The sequence below is a fragment of the Molossus molossus genome, unplaced genomic scaffold, assembly GCF_014108415.1.
Source record: "Molossus molossus isolate mMolMol1 unplaced genomic scaffold, mMolMol1.p scaffold_m16_p_1, whole genome shotgun sequence".
NCBI classification, from domain to species: Eukaryota; Metazoa; Chordata; class Mammalia; order Chiroptera; family Molossidae; genus Molossus; species Molossus molossus.
Window position 1 is genome coordinate 173,005,728 of NW_023425344.1, and position 19,368 is coordinate 173,025,095.

A 19,368-nucleotide genomic window follows, 5' to 3' on the forward strand; every position below is an offset into this window, starting at 1 on the left:
TTTAAGGAGACTATGTCATGGCACTGTATCAATATATACGTGCAGAGTGCGTGGCGAGAACCCTTGCAGTAACGAAGCTAGACCCTGCATAATTTGAGAGTCTCAGGGTCACAGCAGCTTCAGAACTCACCTACCCTTCTGCCTTCAGACGTGATCTTACACCAATCACGGAACAAAGTCAATTTGCAGTCTCCTTGAAAAATGCTTTCTACTGAAAGAGATTCCTTAACCTCCTCTGAGCATTCATTAATCTTAGTGATACACCCCAAAACCGTATTAAACAAATTCTGATTCATGACGATGAATCAGCGTCTTCTCCCCACCCACGCAGAAAGGACGGCTTTTCCGAAAAGAACGGGAGACGAGAGGATTCCAAAAGGGGTGCTGAGGATCCACCGCACGTGCGATTCCTCAAGTAAAGGAAACCCGCGCTTGGGAGCGAACGGGACGCGGGTTCCTGGGTCTGCCTGTGCAGAGCGGGTCTCCTCGGCTCTCCTGACCGCCCGAGCCAAGGCCGAGTGCGCCTGCTGCTGACCACGCCGGAAGCTGGGCCGGGGCAGTCAGGGTGGGTTCTGACTCCTGAGCTTCCCTTCCTCATCCAGGTCTTTGACGAACCCTTCCAGGTCACAAGGGGACCTGACCGTCCACCTCAGCCTGGCCACTGGAACCCGTACCTTGCCGCAAGTCCAGCCAAGCTCTATTTTGTTCATTCCCCAAAGCTCGTGGATGTTCTCAGCCAGTCTGTCTCGGATCTTCTCTAGGTGAGGTGGCAAAACCACCTGAAAGGAAAAGGAACAAGAGTAAAGTCAGAAGGACAAGAGGCAATTGTGCTAAAACCTATCATTGGATCTGTGTGGATCAGGTGCACTGCGCGCCGCCGCACTGCGCGCCGCCGCACTGCACTGGGCCAGCTTCCAGAGGAGCAGCTTCCAGAGATTCTCTCCTGGCTTGGCTTCCTTCTGCCCATCCCTCTGTCTTCTTCACAGGCATCGGTGTCGCATGCTCTTCGCCTACGAATGCCCCCTGGCCTTCTCTCGCCCCCTCCGTGCTCTCCTTGGGAGACCTCCCAGCCCGTAGATGGGCGCCCCCTCATGAGCACATCTCCTGCCATGGTCTCTCCTGAGTTCAGACCCATTGCTCCACCAAAGGGAACACAATATGTTATTCAAAGATGAGTTCATTATCTCTCCTTCGAAACCTTTTCTCTTCCTGTTTTTATTTTCTTTTTGTTAAACTGCCCCTCTATTACTTTAAGCCTGGAAGTCAACCTACCATTCCCTCCCCCCTCTCCCCACCTAATCAGTCATGAAATAAGTCATGTTTATTTACTGAGCATCTTTCTGTAGGGTCCCCTCCTCTACACCCCTCAACCTCGTTTTCTCTCTGGACCACTGCAAGAGCCTCACAATGGGTCCTCCCCACTCCCCACCAATCTCACTCCACATTGGCCAGAGTCATAAGTCTGCGAAAACAAAAGCACCTGAAGACACACTCCTCAGGGTCTTCAAGTGTTCCTTGGCCCCCCTAAGATATAGACTAGATGTCTTAACCAAGCATCCCGTGTCTTTCTTCGGTTCTCTCATCGTGGTCCTCCCAAACACACCCTCTCCAAACTGCTTGAAATTCTTCCAAAAGGTCACCTGTTCCACAGTTCTGTGTCTTTGCATATGCCACCTTTACCTTATTTTTATTATTATTATTATTTTTAATCCTCACCTGAGGATATTTTCCCATTTATCTTCAGTTAAAGAGGGAGGAAATGAGGGAGGGAGAGAGAAACATCAACGTGAGAGAGACACATTGATTGGCTGCCTCCTGTGCAACCTCAACCAGGGCCTGAGACCGAACCGCAACTGTGGCACGTGCCCTGGATGGGGATAGAACCTGCGACTCTGGTCTGCAGGCCGACGCTCTAACTGCTGAGCCAAACCGGCTAGGGCACAACCTTTACCTTATTAATACTCCCCAAGATGCACATAACACACACACACCCCCCTCCACGCCACATGACAAATGACAGCCTCTCCTTGACCCAACACTAGATAGGTGTTTTCGATCCCTTTTGAGCAGGCTCCGTCCCTGGCCTTGCCCTCAAGACCCCCGTTTTAGCAAGAATCATGCTAAATCAGTTTAGCGAGGATCTACTGCCCTTGAAATTTGATCACTTTCCATATCTGATCTAATTTCCTCATCCCCACCATCTCCCAGGTGATAGCGATCACTCTGACCTGCCTTCAGCTAGAATCCCCTTAGGTCGGTTTAGCAAGAATGACGTTTCCTCTTAGTAACCCTCTGACCACCTCGGCTCCACCCCTCAACCTGGTCCTTGGCAACAAATCCCCACAGGTTCTTGTGTTCAGAACAAGCCCAGCTGTACCAGTGCCCTCCCCCTCGCTGCAATCGATCCTAAGTAAGACTGGCCGTCGGCACTTTAACTGCTGGTCAGCTCTGGTTTTCACACAAACACCCTCAATAGGCCTCCTTCTGAATTTAGCTCAAATGGCACAGCCTTTGGGAAGTCTTCCCCTTTAGGGAGAGTTTCTCTGTGTTTTCCTAGAACTTCGGTTCATCTCTCTCCATCGAGGCCACAAACTGGGGGCTCAAGTAGTTTCTCTTTTTTCCCTATTTTTTTTTTCTGTCGTTGTTGACTACTACACTAATAAAACAAATTACAACTGTCTTTGGATTTTACTGGTTAACAAAGATAATCTGTTTAGGCTAAGTGCTCCTTAGCTGACCGCAGTCGGGAAACGGACTTGCCGTCGGAGGAACCCCGTGCTTCGGTGAAAGAGGAAAGTGTGGGAAGAGGCCTCCACAAACCACCCGGGTCACAGGTCAGTGACCTGAACTGGTGACTAGCTGGGACAGAGTAACTCTGGCGTGATAACCGCCTCCTGGCTGTCTGGGCTGCTCTCCCCTGGGGCTGGGTGGTTCAAGCCCTGGCACTGGTCCTGTGTAGCCACAGGGCTCCAGTCAGTGATCCTTAAACTGCAAAGGGGCTGATGTGCCCCAGGGAGGAGGAGCTGACTGTGAGCACCTGGTATTTAACTTCTCCTTCGACAATAACTTCACAGAACGGTAGATTCTAAAAAATGACAAGGTCTCACTCAAGATAATACACTGTACCTTTCCAGTGAGCACTTCCCTGTGACTGTGTTTCCCAGCCACACTGCCCAACACCCAGGGTCCATACCCATTCAGCTTTGGGTCCTGACAGCCTGGTCCTGCGTCTGTCTCTGCTTGGATTTCCAAATGTTCACCTCTGCATGTTGAGAAACTCTTCTCACCCTGGGGTCAAGCCCTCTTTGCCTCCCTCATCAACCCCCCCGCCCCATTCTTCCGATCTCTCCTAGAAGCTGCATCTCTTCCAACAAGCCCTCTCCGAGTAGCAGTACTGTTCCGATGACTGGGTACGCAGGGCAGCACGGAGAGGCAGAAACCGTGCTCCTGCTCATGTCCTCCGCCCCCACCCCGGCACCAGGGCGAATTGGGTCCACGGAAGAGCTAATGGGTTCTTCGGCCCTCAAGCTTCTTGTCTAGAGTACCCAGGAACCAGATGATGGGGTCCTAGGGTCAGTCTGGCTCACAGACTCTTCCCCAGCTGCCCATCTGCCCGTCTGCATTCTCAACTCCAATGACGCCCCGGTGCCGTTCGGGGCTCTGGGCAGCAGGCAGAGACGCTGCGGTGTCTGTCCTATGGGACAGACTGGATGTCACAGGGTCGTAGGGATGTTATGGAAGAATCCACGCTTGACCCTTCTACGTGCCCAAACAGCTGTATGCTTACCAACGATCACCCCAAGCACCTCAGAGACAAGGTCCCTGCTCATTACTTCCTCTAACGTCCAGAACGATGATTGGAGCAGCACTGGTTTATAGGAAATACTGAGAGCTGCGGATGCCCCTTATCGTAACCATGTGAACCTGTCCCTCTCAAACTGCTGACCCTGGAAGGGGAACGGAGAAGTCCATGTATCAGCACTTTCCAAGCCCTCCTGTCTGCCCCATTTCCTTCAGTTTCAGTTTTGTTTCCAGCTGTTCTCCATGCTCCTCTTCCTCCCAGCGTCCAGCCATGGGGCGTTCATTACCACCTCCCCCACTTTGTGTTTTCACTTCTAGGCCCTTACTCATCCCATTCCTGTTACTCACACCCCCCCCCCCCCCCATCTGAGCTCACTGCAGGGCCTGACTGGATTCCCGCCTCTCTACCCAGACCCTGGAACCATTCTAGCCGACAGGGCGCCTCGAGCATTCACTTGGGTATACTCTTCATTTTGCGCTTATCGCATTTAGACTATAAAAAGTCATACATTCGCCTTTTACCTCTTCAACCTGGTTGTGAATTCCCCAAGAACACTGCAATCGTTCTGCCCGTGCTTCACAGAGCCTGGTACAGTGCCATGTAGCTAGTCTCAAACTTGTCCACGGGTTGAGAAATCCTCCAAGAGTAACAGTGGTTCACATTATATGACAATTCTATAGACGTATTATAAGAATGGTTTAGTCTGGCCGGTGTGGCTCAGTGGTTGAGGGTTGACCTATGCACCAAGAGGTCACTGGTTCGATTCCTGGTCAGGGCATATGCCCAGGTTGTGGGCCTGGTCCCCAGTGGGGGACATGCAGGAGGCGGCCAATCGATGTTCTCTCTCATCGATGTTTCTATCTCTCTCTCCCTCTCCCTCTAAAACCAATAAAGAAAAACATTTAAAAAAAGAAAAAAGAGAATGGTTCAAAGGCAACCGAGAAAGGAGGATGCAGCCCTAGTATGTCATCCGCGGGGTTGCCTCCCGTTGGCACTTGTACCTACCTGACTGGTGTCTATGGGGCATGGGGTGAAAGAGGCTTGGGAGAGGGACTGGGTGGTCCCCAGCAGATCTCTAATGCCTTCGGTGTCTCGTTTATATTCTTTGACAGGCTCCAGTCTCATCTTTTCTTTGGGAAGTAAGGCTTCGTAGCAAGGGGCGTAGCCAGAGGGAGGCAGAAACTTAAATTCCCCATGACGTCCACCCATCAGGAAGCGCACTCTGTCATTTGGAGAGATCAAGGAGAGAGAGGTTACAAAAACATAGCAGCCCAAATAGGGGAACATTCAAGATCAGTTCCCCCTACCCCCGTTCTTTTGTTGGGAAGCGACTGAATTCAGGGTCAGCACAACAAACGTCCTCAAGTATGAAACAAAGCAGCGGAGAGACAGCTGAGTGGGATCTTCAGTTGACCATGTCAGCCAAGTTCTTAAAAGTTAGTTAGAATGTTACTGTGTCCAGATTTAAAAAAATATCCTTACTCTAGGAGGTAAATCATTACTCTATGTTATTACTAGAGTATTCAAAAGAGTAACAGTGATGCTGCTACTGCTGCTGCTGCTGCTGCCCACACCCTCTGAAAACAACATATTGGAATCAGAGCACAAGAGCTTCAGTCTTCTAATCTGAGGGAGATTAGTCACACACCAGTGAAAGGAAGCACGATGTAACTATCTGAGGAAAATAGGAAATTCTTATTTTAAGATGCAGACAAAAGATTTAGGTAACGCCAGAGGATGAAATGCAAATGGTCTACACGCCAAGCAACATGAATGGAAATGACACACCGCAGAGGCTGCAGTTCTCCAAAGCAGCCATGTGAGGGCGACTCTGAGAAAGCATCAGCAGGTGGCCATTGCCACTGGGGGCCAGAGGGGAACAAAACGTTTGCTTATTAGGGTTCCAGTGCTGTTCTCTGGGGCACCACCACCCTGCTGCCCTCCAAGCCTGATTCCCTGGCCCCCTTCACCAGCGCCTGGAGGGACCGCCCACGGAAGGGGAAAGAACACTTTGGGGCTCAGAGCACTGGTAGGCACTAATTGCAACGCACTGAAGTCTTTCAATATTGTACTCAGCATTCTGGCTGAATTTCAGCCCCAGATCTATAGGTTAGGCTAGAGTTAGGGTTGGACCCCAAAGCTCCCCTGCAAGAAGGAGAGGATGAAAGTGAACTATTTCAAAAAGATAGTCACATGCTCCTTGGGTGAGCAACTAGAAATACAGCCTTCCCAAATCAACTGCCACCACATTAAATTGATGAGGAAATATGACTGAAGTTTTAAGTAATTAAAACATGGCAAGGGATGTAGCCCTGCAGGGTCAACAATAGTTTCACACAGGAAAAACCAATACGTACACACAGTATCTGCACACAGCATTCACCCCCTCCACTCAACAACCATTCACTAGGCCCCCAGCACTTGCAATGTTCTCTGCACTAAGGATTCAGCACTGAACAAAGCATAGAGTGGAAGTTCAACTAGACAAATAGGCCCAATGTCTGATTGGGAGACATTTGATGACGGAGACATAAAATAACTTGGGAAGGGGGTCAAGGAAGGATTGGAGTCAAGGAAGGTGTGAGGAGGAGACATATGAGTTAATCCCATGAGATAAGGAGAAGCCAATGAGTTCAAAATCTGTAGGAAGAGCATTCCAGGCAGAGAAACAACATGTGCAAAGGCCCTGAGGTAGAGAGAGCTTGGGTGGCGGTGGTGAGAACATGGAGAGCTTGAGAGATAGAGATGAGGTGGGAGGCAGCAGGGCCATACCAGGCAGGGTCTGTGAGCCATGGTATGGAGTTGAGATTTTCTTCCAAGTGGGAAGCTTCTGAGGGATTTTAGAAGAAATAAATTTTCAAGTTGCTCTATGTAGAAAGGACTAGGGACCAATTAGGAGGCAACTGCAGGTACCTGACACCCATCATTCACAGTGAGAGATGAGGGTGGTTGGACTGTGGTGATGAAGACCAACATGGAAAGAAGCAGCCAGATCCCACTTTTTTTTGGGGGGGGGGTCTGTTGGAGCAGGCATGTGTGTGAAGTGGGATGAGGTGTACGGAGGAAGGAGGACGATCTAGCAAAGCTCTCACACCAACACTCTCCCCGAAACCTCACTTCCTTTAACTGAACTATTCTGGTAGGGCAGCCTTGCAAGAGAAGTCTCAGTGCTGGCTGAGGAGTTGTGACTGTGGAAACAGCTCAGTCATGAAAATGGAAAATAAAATCTCCCCAAGTGAAAGACATTAAGACTTTCTTCCCTTTCCAATACAAACCAAATCTTTATCCAAACAGCATTTTATAAAATGCTGGTTTAAAATTAATTATAGAAATATGAAACCCCCGCCTTGCGCATTTGGAAGTACAAAACAACAGTGCTATAGAATTAGCACTGCAATTACCCCTGGCAAGTGTTCCTACATTAAATGTTACGCAATAGGGCACGCTCTACAAATATTAAGAACATGAACGACGACATTAAAACAAGACTGAGTCATTAGCCCGCAATGTTACTGATTCAGTGAAACTCCAGGAAATGATGACTAAGCCTTGAAACCATTTGTGGAGAACTTCCCAGTCCAACTGCAACACAACAGATTGTTACTGACATGTGGAAACCATGGGATAAAATGGGATCTTTCTGAGCAAAGAATGAGTGTGGGATTTCTTGGCCGCTCTCTCCTCTTTCAGCATCCTTCCTGCGAGAAGCTGAGCTGGGAGCTTGTACGGCAAGTGTAGTCTTCGTTACTCCGAACTTAATTATTCTTGAGCTCTGTTGCCAGTTCTGCTTAGTTTTAAAATCTCTCTTACGTTTTAAGATTTACTGTCCTCTGCTGGATAGATAACTAATCAAGAAAGGTGGCGTTCCATATAGCACTTAAGGAGAATAATGCTTTCTGTTTGTGTATTTGTACATTGAGTTGTTTTTGTTGTTTTATTCCTCACCCGAGGATACTTTTCCATTTATCATCAGAGAGGGGGGAAGGAGGGAGGAGAGATAGAAACATTGATGTGATAAAGCCACATCGACTGGTTGTCTCCTGTACAACCAGACCAGGGCTGGGATGAACCGCAACCGAGGTACGTGCTCTTGACTGGGATTGAACCCGTGACTCATTGGTCCGCAGGCCGACACTCTAACCACTGAGCAAAACCAGCCAGAACTATATCTAGTTATTAAAAGAAGAATGAAAATCAAGATAAATCTAAATCTTATCTCCTCCAATGGTCACACAAACTGTAGAATGAAAAATTAACACAGCCAGTAACTAGTGTTGACTGCTTGCTGAAGCCTTGTCTCCAGACGCAGTTGTGCTGTGCTTTGGTGGGTAGAAGAATGGCCTTGGGTTGCTTCCAAAGCCCTGTCAGAGTGGAGCCTGCTCCCAGCAGGTGGGACTGGACAGGAGCTGGTGCCAGGCACGCCCACAGTCTGCGGCTGCTTCCCTCAATGCCCACGAGGGGCTCCCCCAAACTCCACCACTATTGGTGGTCCTCCTCCTCACCCCCTCGGGGAGATCCAGGGACCAGGTCAAAGGAAAGAACTAGGGATAAAATACAGGTGTGAAATAAACAGTCAAAGGGACATGAGATGTCTGAAATCCACTCTATGTGAGGATATTAAAATGGGCTCCACTCTGTCTCAGTTTCAGCAGGGGTCCCACAGGAGGACAATTCCGTGAATGCCAATTTTCCTACATCTGGAGCGAGGTGCTGGGTTAGCTACGGAGGAGCTCCCAAATATCGTGAAACCAGTTCCGTCAGCTTTAGTCCCCTGTGCACCTCCACAGGGACAAGAAAGGTACAGCATTCCCGTGGAGAGAGTGTCGGGGAGGGGGTTTTCTCCCTCGGAACAGGAAGGATGAGGCCATCAAGAACTATTCAGAAGCTTCACGACTGACCCGAGGTTCAGTGAGGGACACATTTGCCTGGTGACAGAGGAGGGAGAGAGACTCATGGGGAAGAGCAGAGAGATGGGGCCAAGGACTGTGCTTCTGGAAGGCCAGAGAGAGGACCCGCAAATGAGCCAGCCGTCAGCCATCCCCAGAAAGGCAGACGACTGGGCAGAGATCAGAAACCCAAGGGTGGCGGAGGCGGGAGGCCTGGGGAATGCAGGGGGTGGTCGGGTCGGGCAGAAGGCACGCAAGTGGTAGAGCCTGTGTCAAAGGAGCAGTCGGAGGCTCCCCACCCAGGCTCTTCAAGTAAAGGGCCCCAGGGCCCCAGAAGAGAGAGCAGCAGCCATTGCCCAGCTGCTATACAAAGGTCTCGTGCTACCGGACAGCTGTGTCAGCTCCACAGGACGTGCCCTTCCCCCAGTCACCTGGGCCCTGGCTCACCTCCAGAGGGTTTGAGACAGGGGCTGGCTCACGGGGGAGGAGCCAGACCCACAGGGACAAGAGGTGGACCTCGAACTCCTGGCTGGAAGGGGGAGGGCTCAAACATCAACTGGTACGAATCTGGAGTCTTCATGTTCACATGCGTGGGCTTATTACTGACAAGATTGTCCTGGTTCTGAAAAGGAGTAATAAGGCTACGGAACCTGCCCAAGAACTTTCCAGAAGTCCAGAGCATGGATTTGAAGGGCTCGAAGGGGAAATAAGAAAGTTATAACCACCTAGTCTACTCCCGTCAATAAACCCATTATTGGGCACTCAGGGTTTCTCTGGGAAACCTTTGCCTCCGTCGTAAATGAGAAATTTCCAAATAGAGCGTAAGTCTTCTCTAGGTGTCTTCTTCCCTGCTCCTTGGGTTCTATCAGATTGCCCAGCACCAAAAAAATAAAAAAAGGTTCAAGTTAAAAAAAAAAAAATGTAAGAATAGAGTTCTTAATTAAAATGAGTTCTTTATCTTCGGACTTTTGTCCACATTAATGGATTTTAAAAATCAATTTCATTAATCAATTTACTCTCTTCCACTAAAGTACTTGTATCACCTTCTGGGGTCCTTCCTATGGCTCAGATCTTCTTCCACCAACGCTCAAAGCAGGCTTTTTCTTCCCAAAGTGATTACAGTAAGCAATTGTGTCCTCAGATTCCTCCACCTCAGAATGAGCAATAGCTCCAGCAATGGCCACGTGGGAGTCCTGAAGTTTCGGGATGTGTGGAGGAATCTTCTATTTACTTGATTGATTTTGAAAACGGAGAAAATTGTATCGAAAAAATCCTCACCAGCATTTTCATCTTTCGAGATGCGTGCGTTTTTGCTTGCCAGTTTGCAGAAGAGATGAGGCTGCCTATTGCAGATTTCCAGATTAGGAAGACTGGCCCATGAATAACAAAGTACAGTAAAAACCAAAGCCTCACTGTGCGCAGAAAGGGCGTTTGCTTATTCACGGCTTACTAGCAAGTGTGTGAAGTCACCCGAGTCTGTTCCTCTTATCTGCTGTTGAGTCCCTCCCAGAGAGTTGGGATGGCGTCCCCAAGGACACAAGGATACAGGCTGTGTTTAAGAGAGGAAGAATTAGCAAGCTTTTGCTGACCTGAAACTCAATTCACAAGTCGTGATTCCTAATGGCCTCTTTACTCTGCATCGCCAAGGTGGGCGAACAGTCGGAGTATCTACGTGTCCACATCCAACCTTCTTTCTGGACAGTGTTTGATGAGCGCCCAGGGCAATCCAGCCAGGGCTCATCATGTTCTTCACAGAAGTATATTGATTTCAGCAATAATTTCCATGGCACTGACCACAGTGAGCTGGAAACAGCTGTTGGTTACCTGAGTGTTAGCCAAGTCTGGGGGATACCACCGGGAAAACAAACAGCAACTGCAAATACAACCGTCTTTGGATACTGTTGTTTTTCTAAATTACCAAGGGCTGGTAAAGAGTTATGTGAGATGATAAAATAGTCTGTGGGGAATTGAACTATAGCTATAACATACATTCTGTTACAGTAGCAATTCTCAACCTTTTTCATCTCACAACACACACAAACCCATTACTAAAATTCTGCGGCACACCAAACAATGTATTTCATGTTTTTCGCCACTCTGACCAAACAAACAAAAAAGGTATACTTTTGATTCATTTACACTGGATGGCTACTGTTGTGCTGGCTGTTGTCAATTTTTTTTAAATTGGACAATCTAAGGGAAAAGGGGTCAGTGCTCCTGACGAAATAGTCAGTTATTGGATGTTGTAGAAATTCTCACTGCACACCGGTTGAAAATCGCTGCATGACAGTGTCGAATTCATCAATTTTCTGCAAAGCAAACGTAGCGCCACATCCCACTGTACCCTCAGCTCCTGTGTGATGCTCCCCAGGTGGTTCACACCGCGCTGCCACTTTGCAGGGTGAGACCACCTTTCAGCAAGAGCTTCCTGGCAGCTGAGGAACTCAGCCCTTGGCGTGGGCTTCAAGGTACCTAGGCCTCCTCCCAAATTCTGTCCTATCATGAACACGGCTGGGACACCGAAGCGCCACTGCACTATCGTGTCGGCCGTGAACCACACAGAAGAAAACGGAAAGGCACGTTCAGAATAGTCAGATGACAGGACAGACTGATGTGCGGACCTCGTAAGTAACGACTCACGCTGCCTTTGACGTCACCGTGGGTCAATCTAATCGAAAGGATTTTTGCTCTTTGACAACTGCTGGCAGGGACATCCCAATCAGGTGTTATTAACCACAGTTTGTGATGGTGAACTAATGTGGGATCATGGAGATGCAAGACTACGACCTCAGTCAAGGCCATTCAACAGGAGGAAATGGGGCTGTAAGAGAGAAGTCTGATGTTGGAGCAGACAGAAGTTACAAGCGAGGGAATTTCTAGGTACTTCTATGATGGGAGAAGAAGCTTCCTCTCGATGGGTAGAAACTTGCCCCTTGCTGGGAGAGATGCTCTATATCAGGCAGATATTCTCTTCTATCGGGTGCAAACAATGATTTCAATTTATTATTATTATCATCCTCACTCAAGGACATATATTTTTTTTTTTTGCATTTATCTTCAGATAGAGTGGGAGGGAGGGAGGGGGGAAGAGAAAGAGAGAGAGAGAAACATTGATGTGAGAGAGACACATTGACTGGTTACCACCCACACAACCCCAACCGGGACCAGGGACAAACTGCAACTGAGGTACATGCCCTTAGCGGGAACCGAACCCAGGTCTCTCTGGTTCGTGGGCTGACGCTCTAACCACTGAGCCAAACCAGCCAGGGCTCAATTTTATTATTAAACACTTTTATTTTCAATAAGATCCTTTAAGCTGGAGGTAAGATCCTGCTTTCTCTTTTTCCAGCCCTCTGCCCAACGGAACTGAAGCAGTCGGGAGGGGAACCGCTGGTTTCAGGCCCAGATCACATTTTCCAGCTGATGTGAGAGTCAGTGTTAGGACATCGATCCGGTCTGCTCATACGTGAAAACGAGCCCCCACAGGACGGGCGCTGACCCCGACCAGCGACACCATGGGACGGACTGGAGGTACTTCAGCAAAACATAGTTCCCAAGATTGCAGGCCCACTGTGGGGCCATCTCGCCTCAGGTCACATCATGTTCTGAGAAGACAGGAATATCTGGAGGTGATGTTTCCCTGGCAGAAAGAAGGCTTGAGAGACATCCAGCCCCTGCGTCCCTCTGCAGCTTGCTGAGTTGCGGTCAGCAGGAAGCTCTCAGATCTAAGGTGTTAGCCCTTTAAGTCAGCACATTTGCACAGTTCAGTTTCTTAAATTCTCTCAGCAGCTGTGCCTTCGGAAAGGGTGTGACATCTCATTCGTCTCATCTTGGAACTCCGTGTCTTTCTCCCACGCGCTGAGGTGCCCCATGATCTGCTGACTGAGAGATGAGAGGCTAGAAAGGTCTTCTACACGTGGATACCTGTCAGTCACCGATTTCTTCACCTGCCAGCTGCGGTTCTTTGCCAAGAAAATATTTTTTAACAACCCCCCAGCCACCTTAAAAAAAAAATCACGCACCCGAAAGTCCTATCTCATAGCTCGGAGGGAGAGAAATGGATGAGTAAATGATTAAAAATCATTATGCAGCAGGTAAGATTGGATGTGCTATTCTCCAAACACAGAATTCTCTGAGAAGTCCATTAGCCAGCAGACTGGAAAAGACCCCTCTGGAGAGATCTGACTTCTAGCTAAGTGCTTCCTCCTCTCAGACGAGAAGTAAACCCGGTGAGCGGGATGTGGTGGGAACAAAGAAGGGAGGGGCGCTGATGGGGGTGACCAGGGCCATCAGTTCCCTGGCACATGCAGTCCTGGGCACTGACTGCCCAGACCAAGCCGTTTCTCCAGAAGGACTCGAGTCAACAGGTGGATGCCCAAATGCTGTTGTGTTCAGGTTTCTGTTCATTCTCTGTATTCTAAGGGAACAGAGCGGGGGGAAGACATGCAATGGGTCCACTGGTTTCCCCTGACCACCAGAGGGTCTCTGCCCAGTCAGCTGCCCGTGTCTCAGAGACACTCGGGGTCTCCACATGCCCCTGGACACCCGTGAGGAATGCTACGTGACACCACACTTACTACGGGAGACCTGGCAGGAAATTCCCATGGGAACGTCATCCACGCAGACACACCCAGGTAAAGCACTCTCCACTTCTTAGAACCGAGTTCCTGAGCCTCGTGTACAGGTCTCTGGCTGGAATCGTGATGAGCTGATTTACAAATCTAGGCAAGCTTGACTGTAGTGGCTCTCCATGTCTTACAGGAGTCGCCACAGTGATAACGTGTAATTACAGTGTCTTATACCCATCTACATGAGAATGCTTGTAAATATGCACGTGTGGGTTTGTGGGTACATACGTGGATCCCACAAACGTTCTCGCAAACATACATACTGGGTGCGCTCACAAACGTATATCACTGTGTCCTAGGCTCGTTTGCACGTCGGCGTCCAATTCTAAAGGTCGAGCATCATTTCTGAAGGTTGGTGCTTTATTCCCAAGTGGTTTATTTAATGGAAACAGAACAGAAATTTTATCCTCTGTTCGAAAACATGGGAACGTGTCCTGGTTGATCCATCTGCAGGCCGTGCTGAGGCCTGACCCCATGCTGTCACCGGAAGCATCTCATGGGGACGCTTGGAGCCCTGCGATGACTTCTCTGTGGTCCTAGCTCTGAGCTCTGCCCTCCACAGCTCCCCGCCTCTCATGGCCCTTTCCAGTGGTTTTCGTCAAAACCACAGAGGCCCTTAGGTTGTTGACTCCAGTTCCCCACTCGATCGACGGCAGGGAGCAAGCACGGTAGGATGATGCTGGGAAAGAAGAGTTATCATGGGATCTTGACTTACAGAGGTTAAAATGTATTGTCAGACTAAAATAACAGAGTGTCCAAATGGTGCAAAGAAAGGGGCAGAGGAATGAACACAACAGTTAGCAATAGTATGTAGAAAACCAGCATGCATAGTACAAGTCCAGTTTAATGTAAAAATAATGAGATGTATAAATAAAAAGTAGTATGATGATCTCTGGGTGGTATGATTATGGGTTCTTGCTGTTCTGACTTACATGGCTTTTATAAAAGGGAAAAACAAAAAGGAATGGAAAAAAAGGAAGTGTCCAAAAGTAAATCACAAACTGAGAAAAATATTCGGAAACTATAAGACAACAGTTTAACAGCCTTAATATATTAAAAGAATTGCTCCCCAAATGAATACCAGAAAGGCAGACACAAAATTAACAGAGATACTGGGTTAAAATAATACATGAAAACAATAAGCATAAAAAAGCTTAACCACATTTCTAATCAAATAGAAAAGTAAGACTTTAAGATACAACTGTCTCAAATTCACAAAGATGAAAAATAACTAATAACAGGAGAAGTTCACGAGGATCCGATCAGTTGGATATTCCTGTATGTTGCTTTAAATGATACTCCAGACCCAAGACCTTTATCTGAAATTTTTGGAGTTGTGTTTCAAACTTCAGAATTCTTTAGATTTTAAATAAGAAAGAAGGTACATGTAATATATATTACAACGTTCTTCCAGTCAGGTGTGGGGGGGACTGTACCCCATAAACTCACACATTAATGTTTCTACAGTTAAACCTGTAAATATTCAGAAAACGTGGAATAAACAAAAGACTAAAAACAGCCTAATTTTGGTTGCTGATACGTTTTGCTATAAAATGAGTTCAGGTCAGATTTTGTGGTGAAATAAATCATAAAAATATTTGTTTCTCAGAGCCTTTTAGATTTCAAAATTATTAATGATGAATTCTGAACTGTTCAAACAATCATTCTGAAAACTTATTTGGCCACATAATTATACACTTAGACTTATAAAAGTTCACACCTTTTGACCTACTTTTATGAGGAACTAAACAGAAATGCAGACACAGTTATGCTCAAGGATGTTCATAATAATTTATAATGAAATGGAACCATCATGAAAGTCTAACAACAAAGTAATGGCTATGCTATGAGAGAGCCAAATAAAAGGATGTTATATGGCCATATAAATCGTTTGGAGGAGGATACTTAATGACTCAGGAAAAGGCTCATTACTTATCCCTGAATGAAAAATAATGAAGACATAAAACTTTGTATTTAGTGGGATGTCAATTAAAAATATATACACATGCCTGGTCAGTGTGGCTCAGTGGTTGAGCATCGACCCATGTACCAAGAGGTCACTGGTTCAATTCCCAGTCAGGGCACATGCCCAGGCTGTGGGCCAAATCCCCAGTGGGGGGCATGCAGGAGGCAGCCAATCAATGTTCTCTCATCAATGTTTCTGTCTCTCCCTTCCTCTCTTTCTCAAATCTATAAAGAAAAAAAAATACACACATATTTGTAGAATAAAAGACTTGAAGAAAATACATCAAAATATTAATAGAGATTATAGTTCAATAATGGGATCATGGGGGATATTTATTGTTTTATTTATAACTATCTTTTTTCTTTTAATCCTCACCTGCGGGTACTTTTCTATTTATCTTCAGATAGAGTGGGAGGGAAGGAAAGAGAGAGAAACACTGATGTGAGAGGGACACATTGAGTGCTTGCCTCCCACACGACCCTGACCAGGGCCAGGGATGAACTGCAACTGAGGTATGTGCCCTCGACTGGAATCGAACCCATGACTCACTGGTCTGTGGGCTGATGCTCTAACCACTGAACCAAAGCGGCCAGGGCATAACTATCTTTTAATATTTTTATCATGAGCATGTGATACTTTTTATAATTATTAATTTTCTACACAGGATTTACCTTATTCATCTTACTGTTTATCTGAGGACATTACGTGACCCCTGGCAGCAGGTACGTGCTGACCAAGTATATATGGGGTGAATGCCTTTGCATTGCTCTCCCCCTCTGGGAGGAGTTTGGCTTCTGGTGCTGAAGCCCTGAGGAGATCACCACGCTCCCCGCTCACAGTGGTGGTGGGAGGTGGGGTAATAGCTATTCTCTATGAGATCACGCCATAACTTACTTGACACCTGCTGAAAAGCTCACCACAGGGAAGAAGAGCCCATCTGTGTTGAAGTTCTCGAACATCCCCTGCACAGGCTGACCATTGATGCGGAAAGAGATGCTGGGCACGCCGAGGTCCAGGCAGCAGCTCACCACGTCGTCCGGTGTCAGGAGGTGCTGGTTGATGGAGGCCACTGCTCTGGGAATGCGGCCTGGTGAGCAAGAAACAGGAGACAGGTGTGTGGGCCTCTAGAGGAAGTGCTCCCAGGCCACCGGGAGCGGGGAGGTCTGGTGGCACACAGGGCATGCTCTTCCACTTGCAATGCAACCTTGCTCTCTGCAACGGTGTGAGACGAGCAATGGGAAATGACTTCCTAAGCTGGTGAGTGGGCAGCCTGGCCTGGCATGAGTCTCAGAGGAAACTCACAAGCTGCCGGAAATGAGAACAAACAAGAATTCAACCTGCTCAATGAACGTGTGCTCAGATTCCGGCTTGGTGTCTGAAATAACAGACAGACTGAGGGTCTTTGAAGAGAGAGAGGGAGAGAGAGAGAGAGATCGATCTATCATAAGTGACCTTGCTCTCTTCTATTTCCTCTGAACAATGTCCTGGCAAACTTACCTACTGGTAGTCTAGTAATTAGTTTCTGGAGTCACAGAAACAAAAACAATAGTAGCCGCCTTTATTGTGGGTTACATGCATCAGGCACTCACTCTTCTAATCACTCTACATGAAATAGTCCATTCAAAACTCACAAAGATCCCACAATGTTATTTTCATTAGACAAATGAGGAAACTTGAGTCTACAAAGGTTAAGTGACTCGCCCAAGGTCACACAGTTCAAAAGTGACAGAAGCAAGACTGAAGCCAAGGAAGTTTGGTTCTAGACAGGCCCCTTGACTGCCCCTTGAGTGGCAAATAGCACATAGGTCATTCATTTCATCAAAAGCATGGGAATAATAATGGTACCTTACCAACAGTTCTTAACAGCACTACTCTGGGTATCACTGTACCCATTTTACAGATGTATAAACTGAGCCTCAAGTAAAATCACAGGTTCAGTTTTATGTAGCAGGTAAAATCTTAGGATTTGAATTCAGCCCTCTGTGGTTTCAAGACCTGTCCTCATCCTCACCCCATGCAATCTTATTACAGAATAATTAGAAGGATTAACACCTTGACCGTGGGTACAGGGAATCTTTCGAATTGTTAGGAGCCTTGAAAGCCCCCACAGGGGTAGATACTGCCACTTTAGCACTGGATGCAGGAGCCATCAAAGTCGAGAACAGCGGCCATCTAGCCATTACATTGTGCAGCTGAGCTGGCTTGTTTTAAAGGATGTTACTACCTCAGATAGGCAGGGAAACATTGTCACTTACACTCTGTATGGATGACTTCTTCTGTGGTTGTTGTATGTTTTTCATAAGGTGATTTGTCATTTCCTGACCTAACCTAGTGAGAAAATCACCTCTCACTTTTCTGTCACTCCACCCCATTCTGAGTTCTACAAGAAAATGATCTTAACCATTCTTCCACCTCGCAACAGTTACAGTTCCACTGGGAAGATCAGAAGGAAGCGGCAGAAGAGTTACAATGAGGTTTCAGGCAGAGGTTTATAAAATGTATCTTATTTCTTGATTACAGCAGTAGTACATGTCCATTACCAATGTTCATCATATATATAGAAAAGTATAAACAAGGAAAAAATACAACTCAATACAAAAATGTTTCTACTCTTTCATATATATACTTTTCATCTAAACTGGGATATTGTAGGTTTCATAACTTGTTCTTACTGCTGATCAAATTACAAACATTTTATTTATAATGAAACAGTCATTAGAAACTGAATTTTAATGGCTTTACAATAAGCCATGTAAAGGTAATCTTTAAAAATCCCCCTATAATGTGCATGTGAGTTGTTTATAAATTTTATACATATATCTATGCTATGTAACATTTCTATTATCAGCTTAGAACTATTTAAACGTCTGATTATTTAATGTTTTATTGTGGTTACTGTTTATTAGTGGTTACTGCTATTCTAGTGATAGATTCTAAACTAAGTCGTGGATTTTAAAATAGTAAAACTACTACTCTCTCTGTCATAAAAAGAGAAAAATTAGGTGCCCCTTTCTGGTTATTTTGGGTGATTGACAAAACTATATTGAATGTACCCCAACCTTCCACAAACAGGAAGGAGGCCAGACACTGTGCTGGGGATGGGATCAAAGGCAGGAGACCCAGTTCCTGCCCTTAAGGAGCCCACAATCTAGTGGGAAATGAACACTGACATAAAGATTTACAACTCAGTGTAAGTATTAGAATAAAGGAGATGCCTTCTAGAGGTAGAGGATATCAAGCTGGCTTGAAGAAAGACAGGTCCAGTCAATAAATGAGAAAGAGCATTGCAGACGGAATGAATGGCTTATACCAAAGGCGTGTAAGACACCCAGTAAGTCCTCACTAACATCATCCACAGGTTCTCGGAAACTGCGACTTTAAGTGAAATGACATATAAGGAAACCAGCTCTACCTAATGGGTGTCTGAATTGTCCCAGTCCGAGTGCGTGTGGGGAGTGGCCTGAGCGGGAAGGGCCTTCAGCCCAGAGTGGGTCCCACATGTGCCCTGAGTTGCCAGGATCATCTCTGGCCACCTGCGACCCTGCACTGGAATAAGCGTGTTGGTAAAATCATGATCTTATTTGTTTTCATTCATCTTTCTTAAATCTCTATATAGCTCACATTTATTTTAATGTTTACTATTTCAGAAGTGTTTATTTTATTTAGAAGCCTGATGTTTTCGTGACCATAAATATGCTATAGGAACTTAACTCTTGTTTATGTCAATTGGCCTATGGTGAAATTTATCTCACTCACGTAGTGAACCTTTCATCCTTCAAGTCAATTTGTCCCGTGCTCCCAAGCCACCCTGACACTTTACCTCCAGAAGTCACCTCCTTTATTCCAATCCTCGGGCTTTGGAAGGAAACTGGAATACCCAGAGAAAACCCACACCGGTGGGGAGAACACGCAAACTCCACGCGGACAGCGGCCCCAGCTGAGAATCAATTTTTCCCTTCATCATCATGGTAACAAAATGTTAGATGAAACGATGTTATTTGAGGACCTGCTGTATTTGCGGAATGGCCAGAGACTGGTGAGACTGGAATGTGGGCAATAATGGGGGCTGAGGAGATGTGAGGGGGT

The 19,368-nt window shown here is 46.8% G+C and overlaps 1 protein-coding gene across 1 annotated transcript in view; it reads right to left on the reverse strand.

Annotated features, from left to right (window-relative positions):
* Positions 1-19,368, reverse strand: part of RYR3 (ryanodine receptor 3) — a 372,120-nt gene that overhangs the window by 224,217 nt on the left and 128,535 nt on the right. The window contains exons 20-22 of the mRNA XM_036247201.1: positions 16,177-16,369; positions 4,808-5,024; positions 675-779 (exon numbers count right to left, since the gene is read on the reverse strand). Of these exons, the coding sequence (XP_036103094.1) occupies positions 675-779; positions 4,808-5,024; positions 16,177-16,369 (515 nt within the window). The remainder of the gene's footprint in view (positions 1-674; positions 780-4,807; positions 5,025-16,176; positions 16,370-19,368) is intronic.